The 18,578-nt window shown below is 49.7% G+C and overlaps 2 protein-coding genes across 21 annotated transcripts in view; both read right to left on the bottom strand.

Annotated features, from left to right (window-relative positions):
- On the bottom strand, positions 1-6,667 carry LOC105285618. 2 transcript variants are annotated; one of them, XM_011349905.3, is made up of 3 exons: positions 5,493-6,667; positions 961-4,831; positions 1-583 (listed from the first exon to the last, which is right to left on the bottom strand). In XM_011349905.3, exons 2-3 carry the CDS (start codon positions 4,793-4,795, stop codon positions 555-557), a joined length of 3,864 nt encoding a protein of 1,287 aa, XP_011348207.2. In that variant the 5' UTR covers positions 4,796-4,831; positions 5,493-6,667; the 3' UTR covers positions 1-554. The 2 variants fall into 2 exon arrangements, with proteins under 2 accessions (XP_011348207.2, XP_011348206.2); XM_011349904.3 differs by having other exon boundaries at positions 1-4,831.
- A 552-nt stretch (positions 6,668-7,219) lies between these two features.
- LOC105285619 (sodium channel protein para) overlaps positions 7,220-18,578 on the bottom strand; it is a 43,988-nt gene continuing 32,629 nt past the window's right edge. For 12 of the 19 annotated variants that reach the window (XM_026971901.1, XM_026971902.1, XM_026971903.1 and 9 more), the window contains 5 exons: positions 18,317-18,511; positions 17,947-18,192; positions 17,543-17,813; positions 15,902-16,206; positions 15,034-15,819 (listed from right to left, as the gene is read on the bottom strand). In XM_026971901.1, coding sequence (XP_026827702.1) covers positions 15,034-15,819; positions 15,902-16,206; positions 17,543-17,813; positions 17,947-18,192; positions 18,317-18,511 — 1,803 coding nt within the window. Of the gene's footprint in view, positions 15,820-15,901; positions 16,207-17,542; positions 17,814-17,946; positions 18,193-18,316; positions 18,512-18,578 lie in introns of all 19 variants that reach the window. The other 7 variants (XM_026971913.1, XM_026971900.1, XM_026971915.1 and 4 more) reach the window with 1 other exon arrangement.

The raw sequence follows: 18,578 nt of genomic DNA, 5'->3' as shown, positions 1-18,578 counted from the left end.
TGAAAAATATGGCGGCTTTTATTTGAATAACTTAACCAAGAAAATAACTGTGTACAAAGTACAAGAAATATTGCGTATCTTACAATAGAGATAGGAAAAGTCCGCAGTATTGTCCGTCGAAAAATAACGCTTTGCTATTTTTATATAACCTTTCATTATTTTAATATAATTTTTCGTAGCCTTCGATCAAATATCTCGCATATATTTTTTATATCTTGGACACTTAGAAACGGTCCGAGGAACGGGCACGATCGAATACATTAACCACGTCGTACATAGCGAAGGATGAAACCGCGCGCCAGCGTAACCTTTATACTGGCGCGACATTCAACATTTAAACTTTATTAAAACCAACAACGCAGTAACAAGAGCAACAACAACAAATTGACGCGCCTCACAGGCAGCACAGCGGAAACTGCATCTCTCGCTCCCTCGTTCTCTTTCTCTTTCCGTTTTTTTGTCTTTCGGTTCTCATACAAAAGATCAAACAGCCTCGGCGTCGTGTCGCGCCGACCGGTCAGGTCGAACGAGCGCGCTTTCCGATGCGACCGTCATCATTGCGAACGAGCGAGCGCCTGGAGACCTGCGACATTAGTAACATTTGCAAATGAACACACAAATCACACGCATGGTAGGAGTTAACGTTGATGACGATGACGATGATCTCGAACTGCGGGATGCGCGCGTCTCGCACACATAGCGTAATACATGTAGCGCGATACACACACACATACGCATAATCCGGTCGCGGGAGAAACCGGACCGGAGGAAGTGCATCTCCTCACGATGCTGCTACGATCGCTAAAAGCAGTGCAAGGAGACAAGCGAGCAAGAGCATGGAGCGCTTCGTTATGACGTTGGTGATGTTAGTGATACCGGGGACGCGAGATCGCGCGAGATCGTCCTCGACGCGGCGCGATCTCGCGCGATCGTCAAGCTCGCAGCACACCGTGCGCTCACCTGCGCGGCGTTTCTCCTCGTCTCGCGCATTCTCGCCGCCTCGCGCGCCGATCCCGCGGTCCACGGCGGCCTCCTGCTGATCGCGTTCCCGCTCCTGCTCCCGCTTCAGCGCGTCGGCGATCAGACCGAGCCTGCGGATCGGACGATCCTCTTCGTTCTCGTCCCTGCTAAGCGAAGACGACGCGGAGCGGATCGGCGTCGCATCCTGAACGCGCGCGCCTTGGACCCGTCCACGTCCTATCCCCAGGTCCTTGATCTCCTGTCCGTGCTCGCACAGACTGGCCGCGGCCAGTTGAAGGTCGCGAACGGCCCTGGACAGGTCCAGCTCGGCAGTGGAGGTACTCTCGGAGCAGCTGGTGCTGCTTCCTTGGTCAGCTTGGTCCCCTTCGTTGCTTAGCAGAAGGTCGCGCTTCGGAGTCACGCGGGCGACCGTCTCGTCATCGTCGCCGTCATTGTCGTTCGTTCGGTCTTCCTGACTGTAAAGGGTGGAGCTACGCGTGCTACCACTTTGGCATTCGGTCTCAGAACAGCGCGATGTCGAGGAATTTTCACGGGCGGATAGGCGACTGTCGCGTAGGTGGTCCGCCACGCTGCCGAAGGCCTCTGCAATTAGCTTGACGTTCTCGTCCGCCACGCGAAGATAGAAATCAAGGTTGCGGTTTGACGTCAACTCCCCGCTCGGGCTTTCCGCAGTTTCGTTTTCCGCGCTTTCGTCTTTGATTTTCTGCTCATCGTTGGCACGCTGCGATCCCGAGTAATGACTACCTAGAGTGCCTACACTTGCTAGAGGTTCAGTTTTGACTTTGAGATCTGTTTTGTGGTCGGGTGGCACGACAGCAACGACGGAATCGTTCTCCAATTTATTGAGCGGCGTCGCGTCATCGTCGCCCTTTATCAAGTTAACCAGATCTTGGCAGAGGCGACTGTACGCGGTGAAGTCCGTTTCCGTTCCATGATCGCCGTCGGTTGCCAAGACGTCGGAATCCGAACGCAGGTACTCGTGCCAAAACTCGTCGTCCAAGGCAGCGGCTTTCGAAGACCGCACGGCATCGGACAGTCCCGCGATATTCGACTCCTTTTCCTTCTTAGGACTTTCCCGTGCTGCCGTCATCTCCGGCCTAGACGTAGGATAGACGCATAGCTTCCTCTGATACGCGCCCATCACCGGATGATTACCGTTGATGTCGATTTCGCCTCCAACGGCCGGTTCCTTCCGCCGACGTGCATCATTGTCGGACAACTCGCCATCGCTCACGACGCGCCGCAGATATCCTGGTCGCTCAGGCGTCGCGTATAAATTCCTTGTTACGTCCTGAATTTCATCCCGAATGGCGTCAAGGCTGGGCTCGCGTCTCAGATGAATCCGGTCATGGTTGATCAGACCGTAGAGATTGGCCGACAGCGACCTGACGGCGCGCTTCTTCTTCATGCCACCGTACGTGCTGCTAGCTGCTGGTCGCTGCTCCTCTCTTGCGACCTCGTCGAGCCTGCTCTCCTGTGCGCCGACGACGTTCCGCACCGCAACCGCGTCCTTCCTCAGAGTACGGTAAGCCAAGTCGTCCGTGACCACGTCGGGCTCGCATTGCGGTATGTACGGCGAGCGCGGCTGCTCCGGTTTCGTTGGTATCGTGTGCAGGTAGTCGCTCTCGGTCGCCGCGGTGACCGGTCCCAGTGGAATGCCGAACGGCGGCTGCGGATCGATCACCCGGAGAGTGTTGTTCGCGTGGCTCATGCTGCGGAAGACCACGTCGTCGCGAGTGATGTCTGGCTCATCTCGGCGGGAGGGATAGGTAGGTGCGAGACGCGCGAGATCGTCTGCCGAGTCCCTGCGCGACAATGCGGGCGAGGCAATAAGGTAGCTTATGCTGGACAGAGTCGACTGTCCGGCGATGTCCGACAGCGACGTCGGCCGTTCCTTGGGATGCATCCTCCGGTAGGCCATGTCGTCCTTTGTCCTGTCTGGTGAATCTGACGCGATCACGCTCACCGCGTCGAGTTCGTTCCTGCCTTTCTGCTTCAGACTGTACTCCTCCATGCTCCGACGTTCTGCGCGATCGAGGAGATCCTCGTCGCCAAGGCGGAGGCTGTTGTATATCGCTTCCAGCTCGAACAGAGCTTCCTCGAGATTCTTCGAGCTTCTCCGCCTCTCCAGAGCTTCGTCGATCGGTGTCGCTGCTCTATTGTTCTCCTTCTTGCCATTCTCGGACCGATTATTATCGACGTCATGTATCAGCGGACCGATGGAATGGGAGATACGCTGCTCGCAAGGAGATCTGCCTCGCGGCCAATCGGGTGACGCGGCAGATGTGCGTGATGAAATCGTCTCGCGATGTTTATTCGGTTCGCAGATGTTCGCTGATTTATTCCCGGCCTTGTACGCGCCGTGATTCGCGCCGTTGCAATTGAGCTGATCGTTGCGAGTGTTTCTGTGCCGGCATCGCGCCGCCTCGGCGGTCTCCCCGTAGGCCGATTCAATCGGGCAGTGACGGCTGGAATTGTATTTATTGTTCGTGAGCTCCAACGAGTTGCGGAACTCCGTTCTGAGATACGGCGACGTCGAGCTTTCCATCTCGTGCTCTGCCGTATCGTACCGAGCGATCTCGTTATTCGATCCGTATGATCGGAAGTTCCGCCGATCGGCTCTCGCTATTCCATCCGCGGCGTTGATCCCGTCCCCCTCTCGCTTAAAGTAACTCGGCACGTTCTGGTGTCTGTTCGCCGGGTAGGAACCATATCCGTAACCGTACACGCGATAACGGGGATCTCTCGGCGGTGGCTCGGGTGGTCGATTGTTCAGGTTGATCAATCGGCGGCGATCGATCGCGCAATCGAGCGGTTCCGTGTAGTGCCACACGCTCTTCGCGGGATACGTGAAGAAATTCCCGGCTCGGCTCGCGTCCGCGTCTCCGCTGGTATTGCACGAGATTTTACCATACGTGTTGTTCTGATTTAGATCCGTGACGTACTGTCCAGTGGAGTACCTCCTGAAGTCGCCGACGACTTCCGGTACCGGCACATCCGCGAACGATTTTTGAACTGGAAGCGCACGATTGCTCGAATGTAGGCCAAATCGGCGCGGATGCACGGGCGGACGACAAGATCCGTTCACGTCGACGTGCACAGCGTGCTCTTTGTCTTCATTGTGCTCTGAAGAACACCTTCTATTGTACGGGTCGTTCAAGGTATCACCACTGCCGTTGCCGTCATCCCGAGACAAACGCTTAATGTAGCGCTCCGTCCGAGCTGCCCGCGTTCTCTTGCTACACGCGTTGTTCCTCTGGCCATTCTGCGCTGCATCCGCGAGGTGAAGTCTGTTCAGCGAACTGTTTGACCTCCGACAGTCTTCGTCGGAACTGCTCTCGGCGCACAGATGATCCCTCTTCGCCTCGGCCCGCGCTTTCAGTTTGTTTTTTCGGCTCTTCTTGCCAAAACCGTCCAACGAGCCATCGCTGCTGCGAGAGTGCAGAGAGTCCCGACGCAAATGCAGCGAGTCCGTCAATTGGCGGACGTTGCTTGGAATTCTCGGTTGCTTATCGCGCTGCGAAGTGTTCTCTATCGAGTGAAGCACAACTTGGCCGATTTCATTGGGTTGTCGGTTGACTCGTGTGGGTTTCCTCGGCGTTCGTTTGCAATAAACGATTTCTTCGTCGTTCGAGGAACTCTCGTAATCTCTTATCGAGGATATTCGTCGCAGAATACCGCCTATTGACCATTTCTTATCCTTTTTCTTATCAGACGTACTGGATACCGCGTCGCAAACTGGTAAACGCCGGGTTGGAGGCAGAAGACCGTCTATCCTCAATATATCCTTCTTGCGTAGCCCCTTTCTCTCCATTACGAACGTCACCAATCCTCTCTAATGTTAAAATATCTGAAAAAAACATAAAAAATTAAACATTTGCCCTACAGTTTTCCACAAAATATAATTTCTAAAATTGTAATTTTATTAGCTTAAAAGCATCAAGATATTATATACGTATTACATACGTATCTCGATTTCATAAATCGTCTTAAGCACATTAACTAAGAAAGTCATAAAAAGTAGAATGAAGTAGAAAGTTAATTTACCAAGTTGACAATGAACAATGAACGAGTCTATTAAATGTTCCGTCAAAACTCCCACTATTGTATTCAATGAATGCGTTCGTCAAACGCGCTCCCTAATTAAATTGTCTCGTGCTTCAGCTCTATCGTGTTCTTCTAATCTCACAGATTCTCATTACGTCAGACATTCTCCCCGATACGAAATTATCCACGTGCCATGGATCGGTGATCAGGAATACGTTCGTAAACGCCACGAGTATATCCGGAACATACCTCTCGCGCGATTCCGTCACGGATACGCACACACCACCAGAATAATCTCGGCGATTATTCACTCGGCATTCTTGGAGAACGTTTCTAGATAAAAGACAGACAAGGCCCCCTAGATAAAACTCACGCTACGCGTCCCAATCGAGAGAGCGTCTCGCGCCAAGCGTACCTAGCAATACAACAATTATAAATACACGAGACCTCGGTTGTACACTCACCTCCGATGTCGAAATCGCTGACGCGGGTCCCGACCATCCGCTCCGTCCGGATCCACCAGGCGGCGAGCAGCAGTGACTCACAGCCGCCGAATTCTCGATCATTGAAGGCGCGCGCGCTGGCGAGCTCCGCTGCGCGAGCAGCTGCGAGCGCAGCGCAATTAGCGAGGTCAGTGCTGGCCGTTTCAGCCTCCACCGGTGACCACGACGCAACCGCACGCACGCACGCACGCACCAGCCTCCCGCGTTGTTCAGTCTTCCTTGAATTCCAGCCGACGATCTTGACAGGCCGCCGTGCGCGCAGCGCAGCGCAGCGTTCCGTCCGTTTCTGCGCGCGCGACGCCTCTCGCTGCTCCAGTTTCACTGATCGGACGGCTCTCTCAGAGCGCGCGAGGAGGCCCGACTGACCTCGAAACGTCCATCTTCCTTGCCCGCCGCGCTCGTATATATTCGACGCTCGGCACCCGCGGAACAGCCATTACTCGCCGTGCGCCACGCGTCACGCGCCGCCACTGTGTGTAACAGCCACGACGATAACCAGCAGACAACCCGCACGTAGACCGGACTCGCGAGGCTGCGCGAACGGAGGAACGAAGTGGTGAAACGTTCTCGAGACCCCACCCATGCTCGCACGCTCGCTCGTTCCCCGAGCCTCTTGCAAGATCTCGCGCGAGCACCCACGCGCTATACGCGACTGATGTATACTGGACTGCACTGATGGTTCCTTCCAGAGTATATTTAGGTATCCCTCCCACGGAGCTCGTGAGTGTTCACTCGGTTGAGTAGGATTCTGCAGTCGGCTATAAGACGCTGTTATGCAAGAATGAGTTGGACTATTAGACAATGACTTGGAGGAAATTATGTAGGAAATGTACAGCTTCTCGTGATGCTGATTCAGCTTGGCATGCAACTTTCTATAACTTTATTCATGAGTGATTTTTAAAGTTTTGGTACATGTACTTACATCTGCCGTCTGCAACTTCTTCGAAATATATCATTGATAGGAATAGAAACTTATCGTTGATAAAACTTGGCAAAATAAATATTATCTGAGATTTTTAGTATGATGACACCATTAGACTGGATTATCCAAGTATGAGTCTAGATTTCACTAAATTAATATTTCAATTTTAATAATTTTCGAGATTGAAGCGCAAAGAATCCACCGTCTGATAAGACTTTAATTGCGATGAAAGATACGCATAAAATTAACAAATATATATTATATAATCACATTTGCACACCCAGTTGAAAGATAAGCAGGTGATTCAAAGTCTCGAGGGACGATAGAGTGAACAAGTACAACAACTGCATGAGTGTTAAGCTTTTTCGTTTATTGAAAATATCTCTGTAAAACGTGTGTATATTGTGGCCGGGCGAGGTAAGCCGACAATACCGAATCTTCGACAACGAAATAAAATCGGGTAGCAAACGAAGAGATACGGTGAAGACATTGAAAACAACATAGTCGATCGTATTTTTTAGTATCTACATAAGTAAAGGACGAATCAACGATGCATTATCGCTTACTTTTTAATCTTATTATTAATTATATTATGTATAACAAAGCGGTAACAACTTGTTAATTGTAACTATTATGATAATAATCGTTTACTTTATATAATTACAATAATGTAATGTGTAAGGATCGTTAACTAATCGATAACAAACGAATCGTATCCTCCTCTTTTTTTTCACCTCTTCTTATTCCTTCGTATATCTTCTCTTCATCGTCTTCCCGTCCTCGTCGCTTTTCGCTTTGACCCAATGTCGTCCATAAGCTTAAATCGTTTTATTAGTAGTTCTCTTTGTTCGCTCATTCTTTCTTTCTCTCTCTCTCTCTCTCTTTTTTGTATTAATTATTTAACAACAGTTTTTCTTTATCCTCTTATTATTTGCTTTTTAATTTAATAATCGTAGTAAACATAGTAATTATATTTATAATATTGTGCAAATAACCCATATTTTCTCTTGTTATTTATCCGGTTAAGTAGTAATGAATGTCGTATTCTCAACGGAGGAGCTTTCTCTCTCTCTCTCTCTCTCTCTCTCTCTCTCTCTCTCTCTGCTCGTTCTCTCGTTTTCTCATTCTCTCGCATATCTCGTTTGTGTGCACGCGCGCGTCCACGCATGGACACGCACGTGTCACAAGCGTTCGATCTCCGCGCGTGTCCGCACAAACACGCGCAAACGCGCACACACACACACACGCACACATACGCAGATTTTTTTTAATGGACGATCCTTCGCGCGTATTTTTTTTTTAATGTTTCGACAGCTAGCTCGTTAAAATTGGATTCTTAGCACGTTTCTACCTAGCTTGATGACCCATGGCAGTTGCTTGTTCATTTATACTGGCCGACAGGCTCCGTAGCTTGACACTTTACAATGCTTTAGCCCAGCTCTAGGATTTTTGTTTCATATTTATTTATTTATTTATCTTTTTATATTCATTAATATCATTATTTATTATCTCACGACGTAGGATTAATGATTCGAGAGTATCGAGACACTACAAAGCCCTTTTTGTTGCTATCCGTTTAAGAAAATTTTCGTGCATTTACGATTAGTTAACTTAGTTCTCTTTTATACAATGCGGTAACGGCAGTATCGTCCTCGGAGAAAGTACGTTAAACCTCGTCTTACCTCGCTTAACGAAGGAAAGCCCTATTATTTTTTTGTTATATCTTACAGCCGTCGTCGCGCAAAAGCTGGTATTTTTAATGTACACTTTGGAAAAAATTAACGAAAGTCAACGAAGCACACTACGCACGCTCTTCCATCCCCCTCCCCTTCCGCCACATTTGTCACCGTTATCGTCGTCATTGTCGTCGTCATAGTCGTTATCTTCGTCGCCGTCGTCGTTATCACATCCGCAACGGTATCGATCAAACGAATCCGTCTTTGTCCCACGCGAAACTCCCGCAATATTATCAATCGATTACCAGGCAACCTCGCGAGACGCGTGATACACATTTCAGAGGTAAAAATGCGAGAGAACTGCGAGAGGACTGCCTTTCTAGACAAAGAGACATTGCCAAGTAAAGATGCAGCAGAGATTAGCGATATCTCTCGGACGTGCGATAAAGCGAAACGAGGTCGTTAATCTACCTGGATCGTTATTTCGCGCACGATGCGTGGACGATAATACAATTTGCTGTTTGCCAGAGTGCGAGAAACATTTTCTAAATGAAGAATCGGAAACGCACGCTTTCCGCCCTCGCACTGTCGGCACGAACAAACGTTCTCTCATCTTGGAGCAAGGTGGTCCCCTCGTGGTCCTTTTCGGTTCGACGCTACGGATGGAGTGTCAGTTGACGCCGATGAACAACACGTTTGCGATCGAATTACTGGGGAAGTCGTGAGTTAACGCACGGCGTTGCAACATTCTGTTCGCGTCGTCGAACCGGCGCATCGCCGAGACTTTAAGGCAGAATTTACGATGTTCTGCATTTCAGGATTATCTCTCGTAGACAAGTCGCTCACAGAGTGAATGCATTGCTTGACTGATCTGTTCTTTTTCTCTGTTTTTTTTGTGAACATCTCATCAACAACCACGCCATTTTCCTAACGCGATCTCGAAGATATCGGGCGGTCGCTCGAAAAGCTTGCTTGAGAATCCTTTAATTTCCGAGCTACACGATTATACATCCGCGACAGCGTTGTACGTTGTATTATATATCGCGAGCTACATCGCGAGAGATACGGTAGCTGTGCGGACTCGAATTCTGCGCAAGAGCTCTCCAGCGAATTATTCGTGATATTATGAATCACGCGTTTACGCGCGGCGCGATGGATCCATCGCAGACGATCGAGCGCGGAGATCGTGCGCAAAAATAGAGAACGGCCCTGGTCTTCTCGTCGTCACTCGCATGATTCATTTTTTCCGCCTTCGATTCGTTTTCCTTTTTTTATCCCTTCACTTTAGATGACTCAGTCGAGACGATTGTGAAAAAGCGAGTCGTCTAAGTGCTGTCTCTGCGCGGCGCGTCTCTCCCCGTGCACGCCTCCGCGGGGAAGGACGATGCACTCGTGATGCAGGTCGTCAAGGAGGCGTTTCCGGAGATTGTGGCCGTCCGTTCGGCTGTTCGTCGCGTTTATTAAGCCCCGTCCCGTACAAATTTACATCGGGACCCACGCGGGAGCCCGTTGCGCGGGCGACAAGCGTGAATTGCGCGGCCATCGCGGCGAAATATTTCATTGGCGAACGCACCCTCGTATATTATTCCTGCAGAGGTATCAGGTAAAGTCGAGCGACATTTGTAACCGATAGCTTGTCTTCTCTCAGGCCTGTCTCCAGAAAGAAACGGTCAAGGTCTCCTCGAGGGACAGGTTTCTCGGATCAAAGACGAGCAGGATCGCCAATTCACGTTAATCAATGCCCATCGATGTAAATTTGCACGCGATAGGTCGTATCCTCGCGTCGCTCTTCAGCGTCTCCACTGACGCGTGTATTACGTACTCGACGCGTGCCCGGTTGTCCATGGTCGTCCGCGACGCGCGAATGTAGTATCGAAAATATATATTATCACGAGTACGAGCGATTTGATTATTATCGAATTATTTGCACGTATTACAGCACGGGAGAGGAGGCCAAACTGAAGAGGGGGCGGGGAGGGGGGCTCGGAGGTACGGGACAGTGAGCCGGACGGACCATCGAACCATTTTATAGTTGATACAGTAAGAACGATCGACGGTTATCCAGCAGGTCGTCATCGTCGTCGTCGTCTGTCGCGCTTCCGGGACGCCGCGTTTCCGAGGGACAACGTCGATGCAAAACGACCGAACACTCGGAAACCGGGGAAGGCCGGCGATACAAAACGCGAAGATGGGGAATGACGATCGTTCCCGAACGAACGGAGCGAGATGCGGGTACGCGCAGCTGCGCGGCTGCTGCACGCACCGCGTCCGAGCAACTATTTTTACGGATATGCAATAAAAAATATTTTCTTTCCCGCCCGTCTCTCTCTCTCTCTCTCTTTCTTTCTCTCTTAGACACGGAGCAAAAGCGACGTTAACGTTAGCGGAACGCGGTCTCGAAGACCGTCAATTAAATGCGCCTCGAATACGAAATGAATGCGCGCATCCTTTGTGTCACTTGCATCGTTTCACTTTCATAGATCTCTCTTTGAATATATATGTTGTATGTGTATATATATATGTGTGTGTGTGTGTGTGTGTGTGTGTGTATGTGTGTATATGTGTTATATATTTGTATACTCCTTGAATAATTCATTGTTTAATTTTTAGCGGTACATTTGAAGCGATCTCTCTAACTGCGACGCAAAATCATCGAATGTGATCCGCGATCGAGATTCGTGAATTGCAATTATAAATATACGTAGAAAAGGACATTAATATATCGGACTGGCTCTCCTAAGAGTTTTGTCAAAGCGAGCACGACGGTAGCGCGTGGATTACTTGTAATTATTTGCGAACGATCCCCATCCCCTCCTCTCGTTTCATCTTTTCCTTTTTGTAGCTGCAAAATACTGAAAGTTTCTCACATGCGTCATTCTCTAATTGTCTCACTTGTGTCACTCTTCACTCTTGTCCTCTCTTTTGCGCCTCAAGTCCACAAGCTTCAGCTTTTGCCGCCGAGCGAGTCACGAGGCTCGACCGCTCGCGTTCTCGACCAGCGAGAAAATCTTCTCTCTTTCTATCTCTCTTCTCTCTCGTGAATCTGAGCGATCGTCACCCTCCCATACGTCAACTTCCTGTCGGCGCGCGTCGCCGCCTCTGGAGAGTCGGCAGCAGCTTGCCGCTTCCTCGTCGTTGTCCCTCTCGACCCGCGCGCGTCCGTTTCCCCGACGTCCCTTTTCTCCGCCCTTACCGACCCTCCGCGGATCGCGGATGTGGACGTAGAAAAATAACGGTCGCGCAATCCGCATTGACGCACACGCACATACATACACGCACGCACACACGCATACGTCTTTCTCTCTCTCTCTTGCTCTCTCTTTCTCTCGGTTTTCTGTTTTTTTTTCCTCTTTTTCTTTTTGTCGTAGGTATCTCTCGCCGCCTACTCAAGCTCACCGCCGCGTGACTGTGATAACGCTCTCGTTAATTCGACGACGACGGAACGTTCGCTCGGTGTGCGTGCGAAGCGAGACGCGCTCGTGAGACTGTCTTCCGGCCGACATTTCAGGGGGAAGGATAGCAGCGTGCCGAAGAAAAATGCACCGTTCGCAGACAGATTGCTTGGAACAGCTGTTTTTATTCGATGTGACTAATAAAATGTCAAAGGAAGAAAGACGCGGGCGCTCTGTTCGCTTCAATTCTGTTTCTCCCTCTCTCTCTTTCTTTCTCTCTTTCTTTCCCTCTGTTTCGCACGCGTGTAACGCGTCTTAACGGACACGCCCGTTGCAAAGTCAGCAATGTCGTCATCGTCGTCACGCGTTATATAATAAACTCTGATCTCCGTGTAGAAATTGTGTAAACACACGTTCGCAATTTGCCTTGGTGATCTGGGTGTGTGGGTTGCGCGGAGGCGAAATGATTGCTGCTCGCTTCGTGGCGGAATCGCGATGACGACTGCGGTAACGTCCACGGTGGAAAGAATACGCAGGCTGCAACGCGTGCATACTCGTGCCGTGAGTCGGCTTGAAATAAGAAAAGCCACTGTTGCTTGGCGATGCTGCGATGTCGCGAGGGGAATTACGCTGAGAATTAAAAAGGAAACCTTTTCCGGTCCTGCGGAACCACGCGTATTCTTTCCGTCATGGTGACGTCGGACCAAGTCGACTCGAGCACCGGGACACGCTCGACTTTGACAGATGCGGCGACAGTAAGGTCGACGTGGATCCCTGCGCGATTCCGCGCGAAGTCTGTGTCTGCGTAAACCCGTCTAATTCTGCGTACATCGATCCGCCGACCGGAACGCGCCGATTCGGCGCCGTTAAAAATACCACGCTCGCGCGTCCGCGAGCGATGGGGAACGAAGCGGGCGCAGCTTCGACGGGTCTGTGCGCCGCGCTTTCGGGACCGCGATTCGAGCCGAGCAATGCATGTACAGCGGTGCGATTAAACGGGAAACCGAAAGTTCCAGCCGGCCCGAGAGCGCTGCTGTTCAAAAGGCACAACGTAGAGTTCTCATTGTAACGATTAGCGCGGATGCTACGTGATCCGATTTGCCGTATATAAAATTTTTCTATATAGAATTCTTTTGTCCTCTAATGTTATTTCCCGTGTTCATTTTTTCAGGCTTTTGGAAATACGCGATCGTAGAGCTCACATCCTTGCCAATAGGGAGAGCGATGCATTTTGGAGCGATCAGACTACGTACGTACGGTGAGTACTTTTCTGTTTCTTCAGTTAGCTGCGCCAGTCAAATCGAATTTTGCGCGAGCTTCGCGTTGTGCACCATCGACACAATAATAATAATAATAATAATAATAATTATAACAATTACCCCGTGGTAAAATATCCTCGACGTTAACGGACTGTGAGACGGGTTTACGCGGGCGCACGCACGCGGCGATCGATATCGATTATTCGAATAACGATACACTAGAATGTATTAATTCATTTATTCGCGAAGCGCAAAGCGCGTTTACTACGTCGTGTAAGATTGCGTGTAAGTTTTGCAAATGTGTAAATATCTAGCTGAGATGAGATGACTGCGGAATCGCGTCCCCCCTCTCCGTCCCCTTCGACCGTCTGTCAAATAATTAATGATCCCCGCTTTCTCTTTTCTTTGCTTCATTAATTTTAGAGGCCGATGCACTTTCTTTCGACGCGATTGCTTACGTACAATCGCGATGTAGTCGTCGCGACCGGAAAGGGTCGAAAGGGGGAAGTGTAGGAAGGGCGGCGAAAGAGCGGAGGGACAGAGAGGCGAGTAGGTAGATACAGGTAAATAAAATCACAAGTAAATCCGTGAAAAGTCGACGAGAAGAAACGGGAATGACGACGCAAGTTTCCGTCCCCGGAAAGGGACCAAATGTCGACGGAGCCTCGTGTACGCGGCGAACATGATCGTAAAAAAGCCGGAGAAAGAGACGCAGATCTGGCGCACGAACTGATTAATTATTAAGGGATGTAACTTTGTGAAACTCTAAAATCCACAGTCAAACATCGTGGATAGAGCGTTGTCCGAGGGTTTCGATCCGCGTCGCGTAGAATGGCGAATACGTGCACTTGCACGGACCCCTTCGGGACCGACGGATTGCGTGGTTGCGTGGCGCAAAACCCTCGAGAGAAGAGAAACGGGCCTGAAAAGGGGCGGGCGAGGGGAGTTGGAACAAAGCGGCGCGATCAAGCATTCGCGCACCGTTCCGCGAGAGATGCACAAGCCGAGCGAATGTGGTACTACTACGCGTACACTTGATTTCACGAATGAGTCCTTCCGTCCGCGAACCTTCCTTCGCTCGTCTTTTTCGTCGTTAATCGAGAGTGATCAGCGTACGTCGGTATCATCGACATCATCATCATTATTATCGTCCTTATCGTTCTATCGCGTTTCTTCATCCCTACGTCGTTTCCTTCGTTCCATTCACGTTTCCGCCCGACAACGGCGGCGCCGTCCGAGGCGTCGCGCGGGTAGGCGAGTAGGCGGGTACTGCTGTAAAACGGTGTAAAAAATCCAAACGGCGGATAGAGATTCGCGAGATTGAGCTGACAATGTGTACAAGGTGGCGTGGACGAGAGATCGCGCTGCCGATTTGCTCGCGCGCCGCCTCGACGCGCGGCCATCGTCGTTTTGCTCTTTCGTTTCTCCACTGGACGACGAGGAACGGAGGTGAAGCTCACCGAGGATGGAGACGGCATCTGCACGCGTCGCGATGTCGCCCTCACGAGTTTCAATGAGGGGAAGTCGACTCGGAGAGGACGTCGCGACGCCTCCATCCCCTCGTGTTCTTCCACGTCTTCTGCGTCTCTCTTCTCTTTCTTTCTCTCTCTGTTTCTTCTTTCTTCCGCTCACTTCCATGTCCTGAATCTGTGACGTGTTCCCGCGCTCGCTTCTTCTCGATCTGGACGCCACGGCAGACCGCGAAGCCGATCCTGAGGAACTGCGTGCTGATCGACCTGGCGGTTAGCAGAACGAGAGCGGCGCACCCTTCTTCCATTCCCGAAATTTCGGAGTCGCAGTCGCAGTCTCCTTCGTAATGTTACCTCGTACGGACGCTCGTTTAACTAGCGACGTGTCTCTCTCTCCCAACGGTCGTGGCTCGATTAAAGTCGATTAAAGGCAACTCGTTGGAGGAATGTTATTTTTATACAACTATAAGGCTGTCGATGGAGAGCGCACGCGAGGTGCCCGCCCGGCCACTACTCCGCGCGAGCAGTGCGAGCGGCTGACGGTGCATGATCATCGTCGTCGACTGCTGCTGCTGCTGCTGCTGCTGCTACTGCTGCAGCTGCGGCTGCGGCTGCGGCTGCTGTAGTAGAACGATTTGCGGCGCACGGACGGCGGCGGTGGTTGCGGCGGCAATAGCGGCGGTGGTTGCGGCGGCGATAGCAACGATGATAGCTACGGCGGCGGCGATGGCGGCAGCAGCGGTGGTGGATGCGGCGGCGGCGGCAGCGACGACGACGATGGCGATCAGACGTCCGCAGTTCTCGAGGTGACGCTCGGCGATCGGCTGTGAATGACGACGCGGTGACCATTCTTCGTGACGTAACCGTCGCTCTCGACCAACACCGCGGTCTGCCGGACCCGCGGGTCCGTGTCCGGATCGTCGCTCTCCTCGCTCGGCCCACCCTGACGTTGCTGCTTGTGCTTCCGCCAGGCGTTCTGTATCAGACGGGCGCAATATTCCTCGCGCTGCCGCCAGAGAGTGGACGAGACCGGTTCGTAACCAACCTGGTCCGGCCGCGCCTGTACCTCTCCCAGATCGCCTGTCTCTTCGATTGGATTACCCTTCCGCGCAAAAAAGTCCTTAGTGAGGGCATCGAGGATATCCACGCAAAACATAAGGTCTCCCTTACATATGGGGATATCCATCGACACGATCTTATATTTATTGGGCTTGTGTATCTGCAACGGGGGTTCCAATACGTCTAGGAAGTCTGACAACTGGTCATATCTGATATATTGCGTGCCGTCTGGGTCAAATTGCTGCCAGATCTCGTAGTACATGTCATAATCGTCGTCCGTCAGGCCTTCCTGCACATCTTCGGTCGCCTGCGAGTAATTCTCGAGGATCACGGCGATGTACATGTTAATGACGATCAGAAAGCTGATCACGAGGTACGAGAGCAGATAAGCGATCCCGATTGTCGAGGAGCCGCAGTTGCCCGGATAGCCGATCTCGTTGTTCGGCTCCTGGCAGTTTTCCTCGTTTATTATACCGTCGAGAACGCTGTCCCAACCAGCCGACGTTGACATCTGCCAAAAAATGATTACACAATGTAAAATTTACAAAATGTAAAAGGAAGCGTAAGCGGATCAAAATCTTTGGCAAAGTTACCTGAAACAGCAGTATCATCGACTGTCCAAACGTCTTGAAGTTGTACACGTCGTCCAGTCCGCTCTTGTCCTTGACGTGCATGAAGAAAGACATCCCGAATATCGCGAAGATGAACATCACCAAAAACAGCAGTAGGCAAATATTGAAGAGGGCTGGCAACGACATCGCCAGGGCGAAGAGAAGGGTTCGAATACCCTTGGCACCTTTCACGAGTCGAAGCACACGACCGACCTTTGCCACCCTCACTACGCGAAGCAATGTCGGTGACACGAAGTATTTCTCAATAATGTCGCTGAGCACCAGACCTGCCGGAACAAACATTTCACTTTAGCAGAACTCGGGATCCTCCGAGCTCAGGTTAACGTCAAGGACAGAAGGGTGAGACGATATCATCACGGTGCATGAGCAATGCAAAAAATCATTAATAATTCATGAAAGTCTCATGCATCGTCGGGCTAAGGCTACGGCTTTGAGGAGAGTAGAGGGGACCATGCGCGTTGTATCTAATTAGCGTGTAGCTGGGAAAGTACAGTGCGATTTATAGAAAGATATAAGATTTGCAATGTATGCGTCTAGAAAAATTATTTCTATTTCTTGCAGACTATTCATGGTGAATATGAGAATAATTAATTTGACAATTGTTTTCGATAAAAAATATAGAAAAATCTCCGAGGAGGATACAAACATTTTCTCATCTCGTTTCTGGCCGGAGAAGATGTGCATTATAAGTGTACAAAGTGCAAAGTTCATTTACTGCTGGAAAAATCATGCGCGTCCTAAGGACGTGGATGTTAAATTTTTCAAAAGTTGATTGGATTTTCACGAAATCATAAAAAGCACATGTGAAAATAAATTGAATGTATGGAAAGTCTATCGTAGTCTAATCGAAATGATACAGTGCCTTTAGATTTTCAATTGAGAATTCCACTACTGCTATTCGAGAAAATGAAAAGACACTACCAATTAATCTATAATTGAAATTCGAGTGATGTGAAAGAATTTTAAAGATAAGTATTTTAAGATCTACTGTATACAGACCCGATCTTACCCGACACTTCGATTAGGAATTGTTGCGACATCAATTAATTATCGAATAGCTTGCGCAAAGCGTTACGTCGTTTGTTTAATTCCATATCAGATATTAATAACAATATTGCATGAGCTGCCAATTCGAGAAACTCTCTTTCTCTCTACGTTACTTTCACCGCGATTTATTTAAGACACGAGGTAACGCTGAGCTCGCCGATTCGACTTTGAACATTAACGTCGGGATACGAGTAGGTTTATGGGGCAGGGTTGACGACTCAGGTAAAATATAACATCAATGTAAGGCTACGTGACGTAATGATATTCGTCAGTCGTTGAGACACGAGCGAAACGCTAGGCCTGTCGGCTTGATCGAAGCGAAGAGATTCTGCGTGCATAAAAGTATTAGTGGAGGAGCATAACAGCGTGGCATGCTGATCGGTCCTCGCTCGTGAGATGGGACACTACGCTAAGATCGTACTAGAGGTGAGGACGTCATTCTCAGTGGAGAATAGCGAGAGAGAAGAAAAGGAAGCTGACAGGCCGCACGTTTCTTTGCATATTCGTCCGTTTCGCTTGGGTCATACGACTGAAGCAACCATTACGTGACATTACCTAATATTGACAATATAACAACAACAAAATCAAAGAGGTTCCACGGCTCCTTGAAGTAGTGGTAACGCAGCGCGAAGATCTTCATGAGACACTCGCTGGTGAATATCACAATGAATATCATGTTGAGATAGTCCAGAACGTTGCTGAACGTTGTGCTCTGTTGATAATGGTCCAGTGTCATCGTGAGCATGTTCAGCCCGATGAACAGCATGATTATCATATCGAACTTTTTGTCCGTCACTATTTCAAACACTATCGCCTGCGGCCGCCACTGTAAACAATCGAAAGAAGCATGTCGATTATGTCGATTATGCACGCGACTGTCGACTTTAAGTTGCATTTAAAGATAGAAACGTATCTTGGTGATACCTATTCTTATGCTCGTATTTGCTTTCGTAACTTACCCTTGGTCGAGGAATGGCTTTCAGAGGCTTCTTATTGCCCATTTTCTTCATGGCATTGTAGTATTTCTTCTGATCTTCCGTCATGAACATCTCGAGGGAGCCGCCGGCCTTCTTCTTCTGCTCGTTAAAGTTATCGATGATCACTCCGATGAACAGGTTGAGAGTAAAAAACGATCCAAATATAATGAAAAACACGAAGTAGAGATACATGTAAATGTTCGTTTCACGAATCGGCTGCTTGTTCACCTACAAACCCAGTGACGCGTGTTAGAGGAAACATGTCAATCAATGGGAAGATCACGCCAGGAAATTATTATGTTAGAATATATAATTATTTTATAAGAGGCTATAATTATTATATAAGACTTGCCTCCCTAGAGTCGATCGCGTCGTTCATGATCTGGATCCATCCTTTGAAAGTCGCCACTTGGAATAGGCACAGGTACGCTTTGCCGACGTGGTCGAAGTTCATCGGCGAGTTCTCCCACGTGTAATTCTCCGCGTAGCAGGCGTTACGGTCCGGTATTATCTCGTAGCTGAGTGTCGTCTTGTTCACGTCAACACACTGCAACATGATCATTTATTATGAAATTTTGCTGCTCTTTGCTTTCCTAACAGACATCTTCTAATTT

Source organism: Ooceraea biroi, chromosome 8 (genome assembly GCF_003672135.1).
Source record: "Ooceraea biroi isolate clonal line C1 chromosome 8, Obir_v5.4, whole genome shotgun sequence".
Classification (NCBI taxonomy): domain Eukaryota; kingdom Metazoa; phylum Arthropoda; class Insecta; order Hymenoptera; family Formicidae; genus Ooceraea; species Ooceraea biroi.
The sequence above is the reverse complement of the archived record's forward strand: the minus strand, read 5'-3'. Positions and strand labels throughout refer to the sequence as shown.